At 39.5% G+C, this 24817-nt stretch overlaps 1 protein-coding gene across 3 annotated transcripts in view; it reads left to right on the top strand.

Moving 5' to 3' along the window:
* Positions 1-24817, top strand: part of LOC126292064 (uncharacterized) — a 305572-nt gene that overhangs the window by 1593 nt on the left and 279162 nt on the right. For all 3 annotated transcript variants that reach the window (XM_049985869.1, XM_049985868.1, XM_049985870.1), the window contains exon 2: positions 9210-9335. In XM_049985869.1, coding sequence (XP_049841826.1) covers positions 9210-9335 — 126 coding nt within the window. The remainder of the gene's footprint in view (positions 1-9209; positions 9336-24817) is intronic.

The following is a 24817-nucleotide window of genomic DNA, read 5'->3' as shown; positions in this document are numbered from 1 at the left end:
TGCAACAAACACATTTTCACTGATGTGATAGAAGAGAAAAACGAGATAGGTACCGTCTCTTATCCAGAAAATACAATGCACTTTGGTACTTGTCAACATGACCAAGTGACGAGTCAGTGATAGAATGGCGAGCAGTACATGAGAGAGGGGCTGTCAGAATTCAACATACTACACCCAGATCCTGTACCAGTGAGTTTGAGGTGTTATTTCCCACTGAAACTTAAAGCAATGTGTGAAACTTCACCTGTTGAGGAGGTTGATGAGTCATGGATATGCGTATGTGAAAGGGCAAAATTCGAAACTTCCTGGCAGATTAAAACTGTGTGCCGGACTGAGACTCGAACTCGGGACCTTTGCCTTTTGCGGGCAAGTGGTCTACCAACTGAGCTACCCAAGCACGACTCAAGCCCCGTCCTCACATCTTTACTTCTGCCAGTACCTCGTCTCCTACCATTTGGTAGAGCACTTGCCCGTGAAAGGCAAAGGTCCCGAGTTCGATTCTCAGTCCGGCACACAGTTTTAATCTGCCAGGAAGTTTCATATCAGCGCACACTCCGCTGCAGAGTGAAAATCTCATTCTGGAAACATCCCCCAGGCTGTGGCTAAGCCATGTCTCCACAATATCCTTTCTTTCAGGAGTGCTAGTTCTGCAGGGTTCGCAGGAGAGCTTCTGTAAAGTTCAGAAGGTAGGAGACGAGGTATTGGCAGAAGTAAAGCTGTGAGGACGGGGCGTGAGTCGTGCTTGGGTAGCTCAGTTGGTAGAGCACTTGCCCGAGAAAGGCAAAGGTCCCGAGTTCGAGTCTCGGTCTGGCACACAGTTTTAATTTTGTGGTTAGTTCACAATATCAATAGTAACTGATAATGGCGCCTTGCTAGGTCGTAGCAAATGACGTAGCTGAAGGCTATGCTAAACTATCTTCTCGGCAAATGAGAGCGTATTTTGTCAGTGAACCATCGCTAGCAAAGTTGGTTGTACAACTGGGGCCAGTGCTAGGAAGTCTCTCTAGACACACCGTGTGGCGGCGCTCGGTCTGCAATCATTGATAGTGGCGACACGCAGGTCCGACGTATACTACCGGACTGCGGCCAATTTAAAGGCTACCACCTAGCAAGTGTGGTGTCTGGCGGTGACACCACATTTAATCTGCCAGAAAGTTTCATATCAGTGCACACTCCGCTGCAGAGTGAAAATCTCATTCTGGGGCAAAAGTCTGTTGATTGTTGGCAGTTTTAATGTACTGTGAATGATGCTGCTACTCATGCGTTTTGGGATGAGAAGGATGATCATGTGTGGTCATTATGTATGCCTTTGGGGCCAATGCAACAAATTAATGGCTGAGAGAATTACTCCTTTGAGGGAACAGGGTGTGACCAACTGCAGATTGTGGCACATGCTGGAATAAATTATGCTTGTTATATGGGTTCCGAGGCCAAGGTCGGATCATCCCAGCAACTGGTTTTTCTGGTTAGCCAATTCTTGATCCAGTCCAATTAACAAAAGCTTTAGGAGACCCATAAGTGTTAAGTGTAAGATTTAAAGATATGGCCTCGCAGATCAAACAATTCAAATCATAGTGATCATCTGCTGAAGCATTGCAACCAAGTCCCAGAGTTTGAAGCAGCCATAAATAGGAGTGAAACTTCCGTAACACCGAGAACAGAGATCTGACCAAAACCCAAAACTGAAGTAGTTTTTGGGCCAATCACTGTGTATATCGAGATGATAGGCTAGTGAGAATCTAAGATATTGTATCTGTGACAGTAGACAAGAAATTGAAGTCCACCGAAACAGTTGAATATGCTCTCTCTGAAAAGTATTGTTCAGAAACAATGTGTTAGACAGAACAAATGGTAATAAATAGGCCAGACTGTTTTGAGGATGTCCACACTGAACATAGTATCACCAACTGTAGGTATCAGGCGTATATCTCAAAGAGGAACTTGAAACATTTAACTTTGTACAGGAATTTTTAGAGAACTGTGACTGGTTTGAAAGAATAGTTGACCAAATGCTGGATACGTATGTACGTGATAGAACAATTCCTGATAGGAAGGCCCCTACATGGTAAACATTCTCTGTAAAGAAACCACTACTATTTCGCAACAAGTGTAAAATAAGGCATAGGGCTATAAATAGGCAGTCTCAATGAAACATGTTTGGCCATTGAAACAGCAATACATGCAGCATTTAATGACTGCCGTGGTTGAGATTTAACAAATTATCTCTCATAGTACCAAAAGAAATTCCAGACATGTGTGCAGACTGTCACTGGCACCTAAGTTAGTATACAAACAGTAGTGGATGACACAGGAACTGAGGGTAACAAAGCAAAACACAAGTGCCAAATTCAGTTTTCAATGTTCTTTTAGACATGAAAACTCAGGAGTAAAGCTGTGGCTACTTCTCATGACAGCGCAAAGCTTTGTAATAGTATTGGTAGCACATTTAGAAAAAGCTGAAATTGAGCAAAGTCTCAAGGCCCAAATGAATTCCTGTCAGATTCTATACAGAATTTGTAGCTGAGTGAATGCCCCTCCACCTCCCATCCCCTCTTAACTTTGATATATTGTAGATCCCTCAAACAACAATGTGCCCTCAGTGCTTGGAAGAAAGTTCAAGTAACACCCATCTGTTAGAAGGATAGCAGAAATGAGCCACAAAACAACTGTTCACTATCACACCCATCTGTTGAAAAATCTTACAACATACTCTTGAACATGTTAAAGGGGATTACATTAGGAATAATACATTTAATTTTGTAAATCAGTTTTACTACTTAACTGATGAAGGATAAAGTAAAGAATGTAAAACACAGACTTGCAGCAGCAAGAAAGACATTTTTGAAAAAGAGAAATATTTTAATAGCTAATATAAATTTAAGTGTTAAGAAGTCCTGTTTGAAGGGTAGCTCTGTATGGAAGTGAAACATGCACAATAAGCAGAAGCTTTTGAAAATTGGTGTTTTAGAAACATGTTGATAATTTGGTGGGTACAGCCAATAACTATTGATGAGCTACAGAGAATTGAGGTGAAAAGAGCATTATGGCAGTATTTAACAAGTTCCAGGGATTGTTTGCTATAACTCATTTTGTGGCACCATGTACTAACCAATTTACTAGTGGACTGGAGTGTGAAAAATAAGACTGAAACAGGAGAAGAAAGTTTGAGCCAGTAAACACATTCAAGTGGATATGGAGTGCACCAGTTATGAACAGGTGAAGAGGCTTGTACGGGACACACGAGGAGCTGTATAAAAACCAGAGTGTGGACAGAAGACCACAACATCAACATTCTGAATGCAAACAAAATGAAAAATTTTAAACTGAATGATCACCTTTCTACTAATCATTATGGGTTCTAATACGCAGTCACGTGGTTACAGTATTTCTTGATTTTCAGACAGCATTTGACTCACTACCACACCAGCAAAAAAAGGAAATACATTGATTTGAGATATCAAACAAAATTTGTGACTGGATTGAGGATTTGTTGATAGGAAGAATACATCATATTAAATTGGATAATGTTATCACTGACAGAAGTAGAAGGAGCGTCAGGCATGTCCTAGCGAAGTGTGTTGGAATCCTTCCAGCTCATGTCACATATTAATGACCTGATAGATGATATTAACGTTTTGCAGAAAATGCAGTTATCTGTCAGGAATACTATCAGAAGAGACTACAGAATACCCAGTCAGACTTTGATAATTTTTTCAAAGTGTTATGAAGAGTGGCAACCTGCTCTAAATGTTCAGAGAAGTGGAATTGTGCATTTCACAAAGCAGAGAAAAGTCGTGTCCAGTGCGTGCATTATCAGTGGGCTACAATAGGAATTAGCCTACTAGTACTTACAGGCCTATCTGGGTGTAAAAATTTGTGAGGATATGAAAAGGAATGATTGTACAGGTTCAGTCAGAGGTCAAGCGAGTGGCAGATTTTGGTTCAAGTGTGGGATGCCTGGAAAACACTGTCAGTCTACAAAGATGGTGGCTTACAAAACAATTGTGCCCTGTATCATCAAATATTATTAGATGATAGCTTACAAAACAATTGTGCCCTGTATCATAAAATATTATTCTAGTCTGTGGAACACATTCACTTCTGTTACACAACCATTGCTTGCTGCCTTAGACTGTGTTGTATCTGCTGAAGCTTCTCTTAGCTGGGTTACACCACAAGTTGCTTTCTTCCCATTTGCTGTCCAAATAGCACATCTTATCTTCTACTCTTAGTGTCATATTTTCTAATCTGATTCCCTCAGTACAACATGTTTTAATTTCCGGAATGAAGTTTGGAAGGTAGGTGACAAGATGTTGGAGAGTTGAAGCTGTGAGGACATGGTCCGAGTCGTGCTTGGGTAGCTGTCAGTAGAGCACAGGCCCACAAAAGACACAGGTATCGAGTTCAATTTCAGTCCAGCATACTTTTTTAATCTGCCATGAGGTTTCATGGTTTTATTTGACTACGTTCCTCCATCCAAGTTTTACTATTATTGATGTTCATCTTATCACATATTTTCAAGGCACTATTCATTCAGTTCAACTGATACTCCTACTTCTTTGCTGTTTCTGTCAGAATTACAGCTCCAGCAGTAATCATTAAAGCTTTTCATTTTTCTCCCCTGACACTGATTCATTTACATTCATTTCCAGATTTCCTCCATGGTTGCCAATACTGCTTGCTCAATGTACAGATTGAATAATAAGGATTATATGCTTCTACTCTGTGTCACTCCCTGGTCATTTACTGCCTCCTGTTAACAATTTTTCAACCCTCAGGACTGCTTTGTGTAGAAATTGTAGTTAATCTTTTATCTCTCGTTATTTATCTCTGAAACTTCAGAATTTTATATGTAGTATGACATCATTGTCAAACTCTTTTAAATCTTCAAATACTATAAGTATACATTTGTTTTTCTTCAACCTGTCTTCAGCAGTAATGCTTTGTTACATTCTTCTTACAGTCTGGGGATATTTCACTTGTCTCATACATCCATTATACTGGCTGTAATAGTGTTGTCATGATTGGTTCTCCATAGGCTCTTAAATTCTGACAGAGTGTTGTCTACTCGAGGTGCCTTGTTTCAACTTAGGTCTTTCATTCACCTGTCAAATAATTCTCACAGTATCATCACTTTTGGATGTGTTCCTTCCTGTTTCAGCTTTCCCTTCCTTTGTTTGTACTGGCTTCTCATTAGCTATCTTGATGTATTCTTTCCTGTTTCAGCTTTCCCTTCCTTTGTTTGTACTGGCTTCTCATTAGCTATCTTGATGTTCATGTGGGTACTTCTCCTATTTCAAAGGTTTATTTAATGTTCCCGCACATGGTATCCATCTTTCTTAAGCTTTTACAGCTGTCTATTTCTGTGTTAGCACTTTGTGGTTTTTTGTTTTGAAATTTCTGTCAAATTCTTTTTTAGGACTGTGTATTTCATTTTGCATACTTCATTTGTTGCATCTTTAAATTTTCTCCTTTGGCCAGCCAAATATAATATGTCCTGTGTGACCATAGAATTTGTGCTGGCCCTTTCTTTGTAACTGTTTGATCCTCTCCTAATGTCACTATTTCATCTAGCAAGGCTACTCATACATTTTGTGTCGTATTCCTTCCTCCCATTTCAAATAGACGTAATCTAATTCTCTCTTTTACAGTCAGTCAAGCTCAGATTGTTTCAACTTATTCATGTCCTATCATCTTAATTTCCTAACTTTCTTCAATTTGTCGAGATTTAGTTTCTGTTTTGCAATCAAAATACTGTAGTTACAGGTCACATCTGCTCCTGCAGATGTTTTGCAGTTTGAAACTAGAGTTTTAAGTCTCACATTACATGATGGCTTGATAGTCTGAAACCTACAAATGTCTTTAGGCCTTTTCCATGTATACTACCTTCTTCCATTATTTTTAAATGCATTGTTTACAGTGGTTAAATTAAGCTCTGTACAAAATTCTAGCAGTTACTTTCCTTGTTTGTTCCTTACTCCTGATTCATGTCCTAAAATTTTTCCTTCTTCCATCATTATGTTACAGGCCATTGTTGTTGATGTGGTCTTCAGTCCAGAGACTGGTTTGATGCAGCTCTCCATGCTACTCTATCCTGTGCAAGCTTCTTCGTCTCCCAGTACGTACTACAACCTATATCCTTCTGAATCTGTTCAGTGTATTCATCTCTTGGTCTCCCTCTACGATTTTTACCCTCCGCGCCGCACTCCAATACTAAATAGGTGATTCCTTGATGCCTCAGAATATGTCCTACCAACCGGTCCCTTCTAGTCAAGTTGTGCCACAAACTTCTCTTCTCCCCAATCCCATTCAGCACCTCCTCATTAGTTAGGTGATCTATCCATCTAATCTTCAGCATTCTTCTGTAGCACCACATTTCAAAAGCTTCTATTCTCCTCTTATCTAAACTATTTATCATCCATGTTTCACTTCCATACATGGCTACACTCCATACAAATACCTTGAGAAACGACTTCCTGACACTTAAATCTATACTCGATGTTAACAAATTTCTCTTCTTCAGAAATGCTTTCCTTCCCATTGGCAGTCTACATTTTATATCCTCTCTACTTCGACCATCATCAATTATTTTTCTCCCCAATAGCAAAACTCCTTTACTAATTTAAGTGTCTCATTTTCTAATCTAATTTCCTCTCAGCATCACCTGACTTAATTCGACTACATTCCATTATCCTCGTTTTGCTATTGTTGATGTTCATCTTATATCCTCCTTTCAAGACACTGTACATTGTGTTCAGCTGCTCTTCCAGGTCCTTTGCTGTCTCCGACAGAATTATAATGTCATCGGCGAACCTCAAAGTTTTTAGTTCTTCTCCATTGATTTTAATTTCTACGAATTTTTCTTTTGTGTACTTTACTGCTTGCTCAATATACACATTGAATAACATCGGGAAGAGGCTACAACCCTGTCTCACTCCCTTCCCAACCACTGCTTCCCTTTCATGCCCCTCGACTCTTATAACTGCCATCTGGTTTATGTACAAATTGTAAAAAGCGTTTCGCTCCCTGTATTTTACCCCTGCCACCTTCAAAATTTGAAACAGTGTATTCCAGTCAATATTGTCAAAAGATCTCTCTAAGTCTACAAATGCTAGAAATGTAGGTTTGCCTTTCCTTAATATATTTTCTAAGACAAGTCGTAGGGTCAGTATTGCCTCACTTTTTCCAACATTTCTACGGAATCCAAACTGATCTTCCCCGAGGTTGACTTCTACCAATATTTCATTTGTCTGTAAAGAATTTGTGTTAGTATTTTGCAGTCGTGGCTTATTAAACTGATAGTTGGGTAATTTTCACATCTGTCAACATCAGCTTTCTTTTGGATTGGAATTATTATATTCTTCTTGAAGTCTGAGGGCATTTTGCCTGACTCATACATCTTGCTCACCAGATGGTAGAGTTTTGTCCAGGCTGGCTCTCCCAAGGCTATTAGTAGTTCTAATGGAACGCTGTCTACTCCCAGGGCCTTGTTTCGACTTAGGTCTTTCAGTGCTCTGTCAAACTCGTCACACAGTATCATATCTCCCATGTCATCTTCATCTACATCCTTTTCCATTTCCATAATCACAGTTAAATTTTCAACTCTTTTAATGTACTGAATACTTTGTTTCATTTCATCTTTCCTTTTCTATTCAATCTCTTCATAATCAGCACAGGTAGAAATCATGTATACTGTGGTGGATTGTGGCTTTGTGTATATATTGCCTCTGATATTGGTACAATATGCTGTTCATGGTAGTTCAAGTTTATGTTTTCTTATTCATTATGAAACTTACTCCTGGTGAACCCCAAATAATTTTTCTCTTTACACTCACTTTGCCAATTTTTAGTTAGGTTGACAATATAAATTGTTAATATGTTCAGCTATACATCTATATCAGGTAAACTGGAATTATGTTTAAAATTTTCAGTTCTGTTTATTGACATTATGCAGCAGTGATAACTCAGTTTATGCTTCTTCAGAAACCTGCATCCATATTTCCCATTTCTTCTAGAGCAGGCTCTCAATTTTTGTGTAAAATGGCTTTCATTTTTAAGATTCCGTACCTCAGTTGATACATACAGAATCCTTATAAAGATCACTTTGTTGTGTGTGTCTGTGTGTCTGACTGTTCAGAACCATTTTTTCCAGTAATAAATAGACGTGTAAACTTGAAATTTATGTCACATACTAAGGTCTGTTGTCCTTTGGCAGTTGAATGGTCTTCCACTGCTAAATCAATGAAACGAAAGGATACTGTCATTTGTCACATGTTTTGATACTTCCATACTGATTTATCAGAACCCAATACGGGTCTTCCCTTGATATAGAATCACATAATTTGGCAAGAAGAAAGGTTTCAAAGTACAACTAAGGGAAAAAAATCAGAAACTGTTAATTTATAATTATATTTTATGAAAAAAATATTTCTTTATCATTTCTTATCTGACTTTAAACTTGAAATTAAAACATTTTAAAAAGTCTTGGGATCTGGGGACTGAAATCTTGCCAGTATGAATGTTGATAGCAGGCAAAAATCATCGAGGTTCTGAATTCCTGGAATGGATGAACTGTCTCTGTACATAATTAAGTTTGTGAGTGTGAGAGTCCTACTCATACCAGCCTAATTTTTTATTTTGATTTTGTCTCAATATGGATCATTTTCTAGGTTTCATGTTCCCTTCTGATTCTCCTTCTTTTCCTCCATACAAAATACAAACAGAGGCACATAATGTGTGTACTCTACTGCTCCACCCAGGTTTGTTTTTAAGAAGTAAAGGCAGTTACTATTGACAACTGGAACTTGCCCCAATCAGAAGAGTAGCTGTTTGCCGAATTTGCTCTTAAATATATCCCTGTCGTAATACTAAGCTGTTCTGTCAAGTCCTACACTTTAAAAATTGTATATGCTGTACAATAACACTTAACTCACTGTTCAGTATAATCAGTTATGAAGTGTTTGAGAAAGGGAGATCTCTCCACAAATGACATGTTGGATTATACCTTGGGTTCTTCAGCCAACATTTCTTGAATAATTTTCTGACTTTTTTGCTTCCGTCAAATAAAACAAAAAAACAATTTTCACCTTCGAATGCAGGCTAGAATTCCCCATCCACAGATCTAAAACTTTTTGCCTACTTTCTTGTAGTGTATGCTTTGTTTGCAGTTTGTTCTTTGTAATTTATCTTCAGTTATATTTTTCTTACAGGAGAATGTTCAAGAAAAACATGAAAGTCCTGCATATAATGAAACTGAAATCCGTCATTATGAAACTGACTACAGTAATGAAGAAACTGAAATCAGTCATGATGAAACTGAAATCAGTGAAGAGCCAGTAAGTAACACTAATATGAGCAATTATGTTTGTTAACTTTTGGAGAATATATCAGCAATAATAAGTAATTTTATCAAGAAAGGAGAAAGAGTAAATTAACAGATATCTTCAGGTCTTTAGTTATCCAAACATTTTTCAGTAACTTTATCCAATATCAGTATGTGTAAGGCTTTATTGTCTTTAAATGTGGCACAATTTTCTCTAGTTCCTATACTTAAGTCTTGAAGTCAGCAGGGTTGCATTTTGTACATTTTATAGCCAGTCATCTTTTGTGGTTCCTTTTTTTGTGTTTAGACAGTGGTTTAACCTTTTTTTGTGATGTGACTGCTATTTGATTTTGTCAGTCTGCAGTGACAGTGCATCCTTCTAGCCTTTTGCTTTAGTCCAGTCTTGGAGCTTTCATGGCATAGAGTGAAGTCACATTAGCTACTTCTGCCAGAAACGTTGCACATTGTAAACATGTGTGGCAAGTGAGTCAAATCACATGACCTACTGCTCTGTGGATGGAATCTTCATGGTCCTTGTGTGAAATGTAAACTGGTGATCCTCTATATTTTCTCAGTAGTCATCCATGAAAAGAATTTTGCCTTCCCTCTTGAGATTCTCCATTTAGTTGCCAAAGTACCTTCCTATTAGAATTCCAAATTATTCACACAACTTGGATTTGATTACCTCTTCGTAACACCCTACTTGTGCATGGATCGAACCTACTAGTAACAAATCTAACAGCCCGCCTCTGAAATGCTCCAATGCCTTTGTTTAATGTGATCCAGTGGAGATTCCAAACTATTGATCACTACTCAAGAATCGGTCACATTAGTGTTGTATATGTTGTATCCTTTACAGACGAAACACACTTCTCAAAAATTCTCCCAGTAAACTGAAGTCGACAGTTCTCCTGCACTACTACACTCATTACTCAGGACACTTCTGTTGCTATATTCGAACATTACAGTATTGTTTTTCCTACTCATTGTATTAACTTACATTTTTTTTTTACATTTAGAGCTAGCTGCCATTCATCAAATCAACTAGACATTTTGTCTTAGTTATCTTGTATCACCTGTCACTCAACAAAATCAACGTTCCATACATAACAGCATCATCAACAGTTATCTTGTATCACCTGTCACTCAACAAAATCAACGTTCCATACACAACAGCATCATCAACAAACAGCAGCAGATTACTTCTCATCCTGTCCATCAGTGATGATACTCTTCATTCTGATGAACACTTGCAATTAAGGACAACACACTGGGTTCTATTATTTAAGAAATCTTCAAGCTACTTACTTATCTGGGAGCTTGTCCATGTACCTTTGTTACCAGTCTGCAGCAGGGTACCATGTGAAATGCTTTTTGGAAATCAAGTAATATGGACTCTGCCTGTTGCCCTTCATTTGTGGTTTGTAGGGTGATATGTGAGAAAAAGGCAAGCAGCTAAGCAGAAGTAATGCTTTCTAAATCCATGCTGATTTGTGGACATAAGATAATCTGTCTCAAAGAATCTTAGTATATTCCAGCACATAATATACTAAAGAATTCAACAGCAGACCAATGTTAAGAATATTGGTCTGTAATTTTGTGGGTCCTTTCTTGTATCCGACTTATATATGAGAGTGGCCCACACTTTTTCCCAGTCACTAGTGATATTGCTATGGACAAGAGGTTCGCGATAAGTGCAAGCTAAGCAAGATGCCAGTGCCCTAGAGTACTCTCTGGGATTCCACCTGGACCTGGCAGCATATTGGTTGTCAATTCATGCTTGTCAATTCTGGCACTGATTTCTCAAAGCATATTACAATGTCCTCCATATGGGGTTCTGTGAGGAGGTCAAACAATGGTATGTTTGTATGATCACGTATGAAAAACTTCTTAAACAAAATGTAAAATTTCAGCTTTCCATTTACTATTTTCTACTGTCACACCAAACTGGTCAAATAATGACTAGATAGAGCCTTTCAGCCAATTGACAATTTTATGTAGGACCAGAATTTTCTTGGGTTCTCAGCAAAATCTTTTAACAGTGGTAGCTGATATATCTTTCATGCATTGTTCATTTTACAGGCACACAAATCTCTACTGACTCATCCCTGTCATCATTTGCACATTCTCTTTTGAGCATATCCTGAATATTATTATTAAGCTGCAGTGGATGTTTTCTATCCGTAATCAACTTATCTGGCACATACTTCTCAAGAGTGTGATTTATAATCCATTTTACCTGTGCTCATAATTGCTCAATGCTAATCACACTGGAACTAAATGATGTCCATTCATTGTGCAAGTGGGATACTAACAACTGCTTTCATGCTCTTTCTTCCAAAAAATTCACCAAGAGTTGTTTGATGGATTTATTAATTGTGGTAATCATCATCACTGTGATAATATCATGATCACTAATTCCTACCTCTATACTGACACTATTGATATGGTTAGGCCGGTTTTCGCCTACAATGTCTAAAATATTTCCAATGCTTGTGAGCTGTCAAACTAGCTGCTGAAGATAATTTTTTGAAAATGTGTTCATAAGTACTTTACAAGACTGCCTGTCTATACCCCCTGCAGCAAATCCATAGATGTCTCAGTCTCTACTCAGAAGACTAGTCCCCTCTAACTAATGTTGCATGATATAGGTATTTGCATGCTACTGACAAGGAGAGGCCATAATTTTAGGATCACAGACTTGCTTGAAACGTTGTAGACCTTTAGTAAACCATTGAAACAATATAATGTGTAGGTAAGAATGTGGCAATTCCAAGAAATCACAAGAGAAGTTTTACACACCTGTATCTGTGTGTAGATGCTGAATGTGTTTAGCATTCGAGCTTCTTCTGACAAACATGTGCAAGGCAGTGGTTCAATTCCCACTCAGACTTAATTTTTAACCTTTATTTTTTCATCACAGGTCATTTTATTTAATTTATGACTTTTTAGAGGTAATATAATTTTTTAAAAAAGAAAAAAAGACTATCGAAAAGAAAACAATGTAACACATAGAGCTTTTCTGTCATGATTTACATAATCCCTTATACTTTCAATCTGGTAAGGAACCCAGAACTACTTTGCACATCAACACTTCGATCTGCAAACACAGACTCTCACCCCATCTGGAAGTTAACCTGTGTAGTGGTGAGACGTTGCTAATGTAGCAAGAACAAATAGTGTAGATGCAATTTTTTTAAAGATCACATAATTTACACTCCTACTATGAAAATTAAGTCTGAGCAGTAGTGATCTGTCTCCTCACACATGCTCATCTTACAATGCTCGAATACAAACCAATTAACCACCATGAACTTAAATGCCCGGTACCTGCACACAGATACGTAAGCCACACAAAAGGTGCATGAAACAGCTCTTGTGATTTTCTCAGAATTGTGACAGTATTACTATTTGCTCATTATGTTGTGTTATGGTCTGCTAAAGGAGTACAAAGTTACCCATGATCCCAATGTCAAGGCCTCTCTTTGTGAGAGTAGACTTTCTTTGAATGACTCTAAAATGACAGGGCATAATTGAATGGCGGGTAAAACCAATTAACTTGATTTTGCCCAGAACTATAGTATGTGTACAGATAACTTCACTGACTCATGCAAATATGGCCTCAGTAGAGACAGCATTTTTGTCAACTGTAATAAACACTCCTCCTGCTCCTCTTTTGGCATCTAATCTGTCTTTCAGGCATACATTTGTTGACTTCCTAAATATTCCCGAGCTTTCTACTTCAGTTTCAACTGGATCTTGGTCCTGAGAAAAAAATTAATGTGACAAATTTCCTGGAGGGCCGTAAATTCGATAACTTTGTTACAAATACTTTGACAATTTATGATAATATTTTAACAGTCATAGTGTTTCCATTCCATTAGAACTACTGCCGGCCTTGGGAGAGCCAGTCCTGACAAAACTCTACCATCTGGTGAACAAGATGTATGAGACAGGCAAAATACCCTCAGACTTCAAGAAGAATATAGTAATTCCAATCCCAAAGAAAGCAGGTGCTGACAGATGTGAAAATTACCAAACTATCAGTTTAATAAGTCATGGCTGCAAAATACTAACACAAATTCTTTACAGACGAATGAAAAACTGGTAGAAGCCGACCGTGGGGAAGATCAGTTTCGAGTCCGTGGAAATATTGGAACACGTGAGGCAATACTGACCCTACAGCTTATCTTAGAAGCTAGATTAAGGAAAGGCAAACCTACGTTTCTAGCATTTGTAGACTTAGAGGAAGCTTTTGACAATGTTGACTCGAATACTCTCTTTCAAATTTTGAAGGTGGCAGGGGTAAAATATAGGGAGCAAAAGGATATTTACAATTTGTATAGAAACTAAATGGAATGGAGCGGCATGAAAGGGAAGCAGTGGTTGGGAAGGGAGTGAGACAGGGTTGTAGTCTCTCCCTGATGTTATTCAATCAGTATATTGAGCATGCAGTGAAGGAAACAACAGAAAAATTCGGAGTAGGTATTAAAAGCTGTGGAGAACAACTAAAAACTTTGAGATTCACCAATGACATCGTAATTCTGTCAGAGACAGCAAAGGACTTGGAAGAGCAGTTGAACGGAATGGATAGTGTCTTGAAGGGAGGATATAAGATGAAAATCAACAAATGCAAAATGAGGATAATGGAATGTAGTCGAATTAAGTTGGGTGATGTTGAGGGTATTAGATTAGGAAATGAGACACTTAAAGTAGTAAAGGAGTTTTGCTATTTGGGGAGCAAAATAACTGATGATGGTCGAAGTAGAGAGGATATAAAATGTAGACTGCCAATGGGAAGGAAAGCATTTCTGAAGAAGAGAAATTTGTTAACATCGAGTATAGATTTAAGTGTCAGGAAGTCGTTTCTCAAGGTATTTGTATGGAGTGTAGCCATGTATGGAAGTGAAACATGGATGATAAATAGTTTAGATAAGAGGAGAATAGAAGCTTTTGAAATGTGGTGCTACAGAAGAATGCTGAAGATTAGATGGGTAGATCACCTAACTAATGAGGAGGTGCTGAATGGGATTGGGGAGAAGAGAAGTTTGTGGCACAACTTGACTAGAAGAAGGGATTGGTTGGTAGGGCATGTTCTGAGGCATCAAGGGATCACTAATTTAGTATTGGAGGGCAGCGTGGAGGGTAAAAATCATAGAGGGAGGCCAAGAGATGAATACACCAAGCAAATTCAGAAGGATGTAGGTTGCAGTAGGTACTGGGATATGAAGAAGCTTGCACAGGATAGAGCAGCATGGAGAGCTGCATCAGACCAGTCTCAGTGTTTTTTCTCTGCATTTGTATTTAGGAACACTACAGTAACAATTAACAATTCAGGACGCATGTGGAGGAACTCTGTTATCTCAGTGTAGACCACTCTGTGTGTCTCTCCAGGAGACTAATTTCCATCAGTTGTATGCCCCTGAGCTACGAGGCTATATCCTACCCAAAAAGGACAACGTGAGTGGAGAGAGAGCTGGAGAAGGCATAGATATTTTCATCAGTACTGACTACCACTCCTCACCACACTCCCTTACAGCGACGTTACAAGCCGTTGCCATACCAGTGCAGGTGTGTCATCCATTGATGATTTGTTCCCTTTACTTACCCCCTGTGTGATGTGCTCAATGATGAGGCCCCAACCAACCTTGTCATACAGCTCCCCCACCACTGTGGTGGTTTTAATGCACACAATGTGCTTTGGGGCTCTGCAATTACCTGCCCCAGTTGTAGAGCAATTCAGAGGCTTCTCGAGTTCTCATGCCATTACTTGCTAAATACGGGACAGAACACACATTTATCCATAGCAACTGGGTCGTTCGCTGACATTGATCTCTCACTTAGTACTCCAGCTATTGCTCTCCAACTACCTGTCCCAGGGGTAGAGCAATTCAGAGGCTTCTTGTGTTTTATGCAAGTAGTTGCTAAATACAGGATAGAGCACACATTTCTGTATAGCAACTGGGTCATTCGCTGACATTGATCTCTCACTTAGCACTCCACTACTCAATGGGAAGCAGTGGACGACTTGCATGGAAGTGATCACTTTCTGATCTGGGTTCATCTGCCACATGGAGTGGAACCGAAAAGGAAACTGCCATGATGCATACTTGATGGAGCAGACTGGAGACTTTATGGCTAGTTGGCCCAGTTTGAACATTGTGCCAATGTCGAGGCATGGGTGGTTCTTAATACCAAAATGATCCACCACGTCACTGTAGCATCCATTCCACAGACCATGGGACAAAAGAAGAGGCAACCTGTCCCTTGTGGAGTGACAAAATGCTGCTCTGCAATCAGGATTAGGTGTGCAGCTCCACGTAGGTTCAAGGTTTGGTACCCTTTTGGGTGGCTAGGGCAAAGTGTCGCTGAAGAGAGAGCAAGAAGAGGTTGTGCCAACAGTTCCTGAACACCATTAATCATTCCACAAAGAGTTGTGTTGTGTGGGAGACCATCAGGAGAATTTGTGGGGGTGGAGGGAGGTGCCACATGACTGCCGTAATGGGGAACGGCACTCTCCAAACCATTCCACGGGACATTGCCCAGACAATGGCAACCTGTTTTGCCATAGTTACTGCAACTGCCAGTCAGGATTTTCAGGTTTCCGGTGCCATAGAGTGGTTGCTGAGAGGCATAGTATGGACTTCTGGTCCACAACTGATGAAGATTACAGCTGCCCATTTTTGATATGAGAGCTGCATTCTGCATTGTCTGCAGCTTGTGACACGTCCCCTGGCCGTAACAGAATCCATTATAACACACTGCGGCACCTCAGAAGATGCAGTTTTTAATACTGCTTGGTTGTCGGGTCAGTTTCCTGACTCATGGCATGAGGAAATTTTAATTCCTTTCTTAAAACCTGCGAAGGACCGCACATCCCCGAGTAGTTACTGTAGCGTTGCTCTCACTAGCTGTGTGAGAAAGGTCTTGGAGTGGATGGTCAACCGCTGCCTTGTCTTGATCTTAGAATCCAGGCACCCCCTTAGTCACTTTCATTGTGGGTTAAGGAAGTACCGCTCCACCTTTGATATCCTGGTCCTACTGGAGGTGTCTATACAACAGGTTTTCGTATGCCGACATCACCTTCTAGGTATATTTTTTGACATTGAGAAGGTCTACGATACTACTTGGAGGCATCCTATCCTCAAGCAGCTTCACAAATGGAGTTTGCGTTGTTGCCTTCCCATTTTTATTCAGTCCTTCCTCTCGCCGCATTATTTTAGATACTGAGTGGGTGACGCCCTGTCTGATAGCTTTGAGCAGAACGGTGTCCCTCAAGATAGAGTTTTAAGTGTGACTGTCTTTGCCATAGCTATTAATAGCATTACGTCGATAGTGTTCTTCTTTGTGTGTGGCTTCTCTGTGTTTTTCTTTTCTTCAAGCCTCGCAATGTCAACATGTCAGTTGCTACTAACTCTTCGACGTTTGGATGAATGGGTGCAGAAGAGTGGTTTTAAGTTTTTCATTGAGAAATCTGTGTGTGTTCTTTTTAACTGCTCTCATTCCATTTTAAACTTTACTGAGTTGAGGATGACGGACACTTTCCTTACTTTCAAAGACATAGTGAGGAGGTTTCTGGGCCTCATACTTTGCTGTAAGCTTATGTGGTTTGCACATCATCAGGACCTGAAAAAATGGTCACTTAAGTATTTTAAAATATCTTAGCCACAGTACATCGGGAGGAAACAGGACTTGTCTGCTCCAGTTTCACAGGGCATTTGTATGATCTCATCTCGATTATGGGTGCATGGTGTATGGGTCTAAAAGACTCTCTTATTTAAAAATGCTAGACTTGGTGCACCATGAAGGGATTCGGTTGGCCACTGTTCGGAATAGAACAAGCCCCCATATCGTGCCTCTGTGCTGATGTTAGTGAACTGGCGCTTGGCATCAGGCTATGGCTACTTATGGGTGCACCAAGTGTATAAAACACCATCCACATTATACACATGCACCATCATACCTTTGCTCAGCCTCCACCGGAAAATCTTTTTCATAACCGGCAATGAGGCTATGTGGGATTCGTGTATAGGATCGCCTTCTAGAGATGTGTGTGGCTGGTCTTCACGCTCTACATTGCAGTTGGAGCAGATTTCCACTTTGGCTTCTCCGGAGGCCCAGACTTATTTTAGACTTGACCAGTTTTAAGAAAAGATTGTATGTCAGATTACACTTCAATCTCTGTCTTTTAATGTTTTAGATATGCATCATAGTTTTACCGTAGTGTACACTGATGACTCCAAACAAGGGAATTCCGTTTGTTGCTCTGTCGCCTTCCTGGAAATGTACCATTCTCTCAGCAGACCTCCATGTGTTCCTGAAGGCACTGGAGCAGATGCGTTGTATCCGGAGCAAATGGTTTCTCAACTGCTCTGATTTCCTTAGTGTCTTTCAGTCGTTACAGAACCTGTACCCAGCTGAGGAGTTCATATGGCCGATAATGACCAACTGTACTTGCTCCAACAGCAGGTTAAGCGTATGTCATTCTGCTGGGTGCTAGGTCATGAAGGGATATGGGGAAATGAGCAGGCTGATTGTGATGCCAAGTCAGCCTGTCGTGGACAGGATGTGGCACAGTGTCCTATTCCCTTGCAGGCTGTCGTTTGTGCACAACATAGAAAGTTGTGAGATAATAAATAGGTGGTGGTGACAGCCAATAAGCTGTGGTGTGGGAAGTCAACAACCTGTCCATGGTGTTCGTCCTGACAGTTGCTCAGGCAGTATGAAGTCACCCTCAAATGTCTTAGAATTGGGCACTGTCCTCTCACACATAGTTTTCACTCCTGCGAGAGGATTCACCATTTTGTGATCCTTGCGGCGTGCACATCTCTATTCACCATATTTTAACAGATATCATTTTATATCATGATGCAAGAGCAGAAGGAAATATTGGTGAGGATCTGTGCACTATTTTTGCTGATGATGAGACAAGTGTGACTAAGGTTTTAAAGTTATGTGGTGTTTGTGGACTGTGGCCTAAAATTGTAGTGCGGAGGTTTTAGTGTGTTGCATAGTGGCTGGCTCCTCTTTTTTTCTTCTTGCAGTCAGCCAGCCACATACATCTGCTCTGTTGTTTTAACTCCTTATACCACTTTCATCCTGTTTAGTTAATCTTTCAATGTTGACACTATACTTCTTTTCATGCTTCTGTGTGGTTACACACACAGTTTGCCAATTTTTGTTATCTTTGTTTTCTGTGCTGTTTTATCTTACTGTTTTGTGTATTTTACCAACATTTCATCTCAATGTGTTTTTATGCGGGTGCTGAAGACCTTGTTGTTGTGTGCCCACTACAAACATCTCCACTCACAATGATGAACATAAAAAGTAAGTCAGCTGTATGAGTGGGAGGAGAGCACAATACATACCCAGAGTTGTGAGTAATTTATTATACAATAACACACAGTAATATGACTGAGATTACAATACAACTTGAACCCACAACTGGCTGCCGCCTGCTTAAGATTCAGGGTGATGTGTACTCAGAGTATTGTGATACAGAAGTATATCAGACCACACTACATATTCTTGGCAGTGGCAGTACGGGTTGATCTGCAGTGTATGGGAACTGAAGGAAACTTCGCAAGCTGAGATCGCTAAATAAGCGTTTTCGACAGAACTCTGCTGCTATCATTGGATCTACTAAAAGATGAAGAGAAGTTGGGAACAAGATTTACAATCATAATGTGATAAATGGTCATGTAACACAACCTACCGAATTATAACATACCTAAAGCTTTAAAATATTACAACATAATGTCTGCAAGAGCTGCAAATCATTTGACTTTCCATATATACTTTCCAGTATTGGGTAGATCACTACAAATTGTCATGAGAAATATAAAATGACTGTATACAGAAAAAATGTGACTGTATGATGCCGATTTCAAGAGTCCATGTTTACCACCAGCTAGACTACACAGAAGTGGTACAAACATAACAACAGCCTCTTAAGGTCCACCATCTTATACTGTGGTGGTTGATTGGATATAGTCATAATTGCACATAATTGTTAATACATTATTAAGGACCATTTTTGGCCAAGAGCTCTTGGGCTTCCAGCCTCGTTTTGGTGTCTTCATACTGCAACGTTTCGAGTGACATACTCGTCACTTTCTGGTGAAGTGCAGAGACTTTGCGGGTGCCAGTCCCTTTATACCTGTGGCGTGCCCCCCATCACCTGGCCGCGGGAGGCTGGGTCCAGAGGAGATGGCGGGTGGGGTGGAGGGGGAAGCGGGTGCGCTGTTCGTGTGTCCGTCAGAGTATTCTGGTCGCGTCTCATGAGCTGGACAGTTCTTGGTGCGTTCCTAACGCACACAGACCTGTGCCTCTGTGCAACCAGCTGCCACCATCCGGCGCAATGCCTGTCAGTACTGATCACCTTGGTACATAGGGTGCGCATCGTTTGTGACAAAGAAAGCCTCTCAGACAAATTACACCACCTAAGAGAGGTATTTCGGAAAAACGGGTACAGTGAAACACAGATTGGTAGGACCTTCAAAAGGAGACTGGCTGACAAATTTCAGGAAGAGGAAGAAGAGGAAGAGGAAGTTAACAAGAGACTCACCTTTCTTCCATATTTGTGGCCCATATCAGCCAAAATCGGGAGGCTAGTGAGAAAATCAAACATAAATACTGTCTTCCGACCACCGCCGGAGACAAAGAGCTGCTGGGCTCAGCTAAAGACCCACTCAAACTCAACACACCTGGTATATACAGCATTGCCTGCAAATGTGGTGTACATTACATTGGACAAACGCAGCGCTGCATCTCGAAAAGGTGCGAGGAACACACCAGGTGTGTCCGATCTGGACAGATAGAGAAATCTGCTATAGCTGAACATAGCCTCAAAGAAAACCACATCTTTGATTTCGAGAACACCTGGGTGCTGTGCCGAGCCGGGAGCTATTGGGACAGTGTCATTAGAGAATCAATAGAAATACGGATCCATGAGAATTTTGTGAATAAGGATGAAGGTTATCAACTGAGCACGGCCTGGACTCCAGCATTAGCCGCAATACGCCAGGAACGCACCAAGAACCGTCCAGCTCATGCGGCACGACGCGAATGCTCTGACGGAGTCATGAACGGTGCACCCGCTTTCCCCTCCACCCCACCCGCCAGGTCCTCTGGACCCAGCCTCCCGCAACCAGTTTGTGGGGGGCACGCCTCAGGTATAAAGGGACCAGCATCCGCAAAGTCTCGGCACTTCGGCAGAAGATGATGAGTGTGTCACTCGTCGAAACGTCGCAGTTTGAAGACACCACCACCTGGCTGGAACCCCGAGAACTCTTCGCCAGCTGTATGTTCCGGGAAAGCATACATTCACTTTTAAGGACCATTTTTATTTACTTAAATATATAATTCAGATTAGCAAAATCTAGAAATTTTATATATAAATGAAGTACACAACTGATAAATTGTTGTAGGAAAAAACATTTGACATGTGTTAGGGAATGAAGAAACTATTAGGCTCACAGTATGTTAAACATAGACAAGAACTTAAAAAGAAAGATATCTCCAAGGAAGGATATTAGTATTACGATGAATCTGCATCATGTTTGTAATTTATATCTTGATGCCCGTTGTTGTTTTGATTTTCTCATCATAAAGGCTAGGCAATATATGTGATCGTTTTAATTATTATCTGTTAAGATAAAGTGCTACACACACACAACATTATATACAGATTGACATTATAAAACAGTAATATAACTTATGCAATAAGATTTGAACCATAGTAATTGGTTGTTCATCTGGATTGCATAGGTACGTCCAATGGCGGATTTATGTATAGGCCCACTAGGCACCTTAATGGGAGGTGACATTTTTTCCTCCATACTTATTTTAACCTTTTACATTTTAAAATAAGTGCGCGTACAGATGACAAAGTTTTGATATGGTAGTTAAACAGCTAGCTAGTTTAAAAAAGTCTTTAGAATCAAATTCGACAATACAAGCTTGGAAATATACGTAGTTTACTTGGTGACTGAATGGAAATTTAACATTAACTGGTATCAACTTTATGACTGTTCAAAATAATTTAAGATAAGCTGTCAGGACGGCAATCTACAATACAATGTTTGAAATATTATTATTCCGAGAATGTTGTGGGCTTCTACTTAACCCTACCATATTTTCCCCGTGAAAATACCTGGACCCCTGAAAAGCTGTGATAAACCAATCAGCAGTTTCTTAAATACTGTAACATGTGTTGGCCTCAGTATGTCCACTCAAATTTCTCATAGAAATTACCGGGATGTATCAAGTCAACCCTCCAGTACTGTAATTAACACTCGTTTAACAAAACATGTTGATACTGGGAATGTTTTACATTTTTAAACACATGTTGATACAGAAAGAACATAAGCAGAATATCTAATAATGTGTGAAATGCACTTCACAACCATTTAAAAATTTTATTTATTTATTTAATTAATTACTTTTTTGGCGAAATAAAAAGAAACCAACTTTCATTTGTCTCATTTATTGTGCTGCAGCCTGCACAATATCAAACTTCCCACTCTGTGGAATTGAATAGTACGTGACATTGCAAATTTTATATTAAAGTTCGTAACTAAGCTTTTTTTTCTTCGAGGAAAGGTTATTTTTATTTTATGTTGGAAAAAAGCTGCATTTGCTTGTAGACATAACAGCAGTGTTCACACTAATGCCAACACACCACACAACTGCGAACAACACGACTTAAAGTTTGTAGCCTGTCTTCTCTGCCCACAGAAACCGCTAAAATGTTATAAGAATAAGTGGGGTAAGAGTCGATCCAGGCCATCTCAGTGCAATAAATTGCAAAAATTATTTGCTTTTTTCCTTAGAGACAAATTGCAGCCGGTAGGTGTGCTTCTCCTGTTCACTGACAACAGAGAAACTGATGTCAATGAAATTAAATTATACTGCATTGTCATTCTTTCATAGCACAGTTCCGTCGAGTAATCCCGAGTTGGTAGGTGCATCACTCCATGTTTAAAGTAAAAAGCTTTGTGTTGATGTGTGGTATAGTATGATTGGGACTGGATACAGTTTTTCTTTCTTTCCCTTTACTATTTTTTTTTCTTTTGTTTTGACTGTTGATTGACTATTTTGTAAGTGCCTTGACATGAATAACAGTGAAAAAAGCAGACGTGCAAAATTAAGTGGAGCGGCATTTCGGAAATTATCGAAGGAAAGGTGAGAAAGAAGCCATTGCTCTAAAAGTGCTTGGCAGAGTAGATAAATTTTTCACAAAAAATGTTGTTGGTTCAGCTTCGAGTTCAAGTAGTATGGATGATATTTCTGGTACTGCAACTGTTGTAAAAGTAGTAAATACAGATGAAACAAAAGTTAAAAATGAAGAAAACAAATTCTTTCTGATTTCGAGTTTGACGAATAACTAAGTGTGGAGTCAGACATTGCAAAAGGAAATAAGCTTGTTAGTGTTGATTCTGCAGAGTGGTGTGTGAATAAACCAACAATTGACATTCTATTACAATGTGGCATTAATCAAAATTGTAACTGTGAATGGTGAACCTCTTGAACATTTTCTTCCGTTTTTACTTAACCCGGGACACAAGTGCAAAAACTTAGCTGAGGCCGTACTAGAAGTCCTGTCTACAAATTCCATTGATATTACTGACTGTAGAGCCCAGCCAAATGAAAAGCAAGCTAGATGTCAGGAACCTACACTGGTTTGCAGGCATGCATTAAACAAAATCCGAAATGCATTATGTGCCTTTTGCAGCACCTTCTTTGAATTTAGTCGGCACCAGTACTGCAAGCTGTTGTTGGGAAGGATGTTCATTTTTTAGTGTAGTGTAAACCTTTATAATTTTTTCTCTGCCTCTACAAATGATGATAGGTTGGAAGGACATACTCCAGAGATTTAATAGTGTAAATCTGAAATTGTGTAAATATTGATACCTACTAAAATAGTGAATGAATTATATGAAACACATGTGGGATTTTTTGCGTCAATTCATGGCATGTTGGACTATTATGAAAATAAATCCATGGAAATTGTAACTGATATAGACCATGAATGCACCTATAAAATATCACAAAAACGCAAACTTCATGGTGATGAAGATGTGGACTCTAAAGAAGTTTTTCTGACTAGAAGGGAAAAATTTAGAGTCGGAACATTTCTCCCAGTACTCGACAGATTGTACTCCAAATTAGTGATGAGGAAGGAAAGCTATAGGACACTGTTGGACTGCTTCACAGTTTCCAGTAACCTTAAGAATAGTTCATCTGACAATATTGCTGAATGTGCAGCAAAATTCCAAGCATCATATGAAACAGATTCAGATACTTCCTTCCCTAGTGAATGAGTATATTTCACGGAACTTTTGAAATCTTCTGCGATTAGTGATATAACAGTTGAAACGAGTAAATTTATATGAATAGAGAGGTTACAGTCCATGTTTCCAAATGTTGACAGCACTCTTAGAATATTTCTATGTATGGCACTTACAAATTGTTCAGCAGAACACTTGTTTTTGGCTCTTAAAAGACTGAAATCATAGCCAAGTTCTACGTTTTCTGAGGAGAAATTGAACGCTTTATCCATTCTACACATCGAAGCTGACCTAACTAATAACCGTCTGAATTATGAAGATATGAGCAATGAGTTTTCTGCCGTCAAAGACAGACGCAAACTTTGCTGACTGGTGAGTTTGTTTACTTATTCATATTGGCTTTAAAAGTTTAAGACTATAATGTGATTTTTATTATAACTTAGAGTAAGTTCATTGGATTTACAAATAGAACATTACCTGCTTATTTTATAATTGCTGATGGCAGAACACGAAATTAAACCTCGTTTATGAGCAAACGTGACAGAAGGGCCCGGCAATACTAAACAATACCTGAATGACCCAGGTTGCTCAGCACTGTACGGTCAAGTCATACTGATACTGTAGTATATTATGACTGATGCGTATTCTTGGCGCCTGCTGAAATGTATAATTATCATGGAAATATATGTTATCAGAGAGGACACCCAGATGAAAAAGTGTTAATAAATAATGTAGCTCAATTATGTCGATAAATACATAAAAGCTTTGCTAATATCGTTAAAAGAGCTATGGTGAGAGAAGTAGCTGTAGTACAAAACTATTCAGCCTTTACATGGATTGAAGGTATTGTGTACACTTATTATGCAGCATCTAACTACACAGACCGTAATGTGTGTTAACTATTAGACTGGAAATGAAGTCCCATGCTTCTTGACAGAGTGTAGGGGAATGATGCGGGAGACCCACACCACACCGTGCTAGACAAGTTCCTAATGGAGTCGTTGCTTTCCTCCAACCATAATGGGGATGAATGATGATGATGAACACAGTCATCTCAGGGCAGGTGAAAAACCCTGACACCCGCCGGCAATCGAACCAGGGAACCCGTGCTTGGGAAGCGAGAATGCTATCGCGAGACCATGAGCTGCGGACAATTATTAGATTATAAAACAAATTTGATTTTTCCACAGTAGCCCGTAAATTA

Source organism: Schistocerca gregaria, chromosome 9 (assembly GCF_023897955.1).
Source record: "Schistocerca gregaria isolate iqSchGreg1 chromosome 9, iqSchGreg1.2, whole genome shotgun sequence".
NCBI classification, from domain to species: Eukaryota; Metazoa; Arthropoda; class Insecta; order Orthoptera; family Acrididae; genus Schistocerca; species Schistocerca gregaria.
Note: the sequence above shows the minus strand (reverse complement) of the source record. Positions and strands in the feature narration are given on the sequence as shown.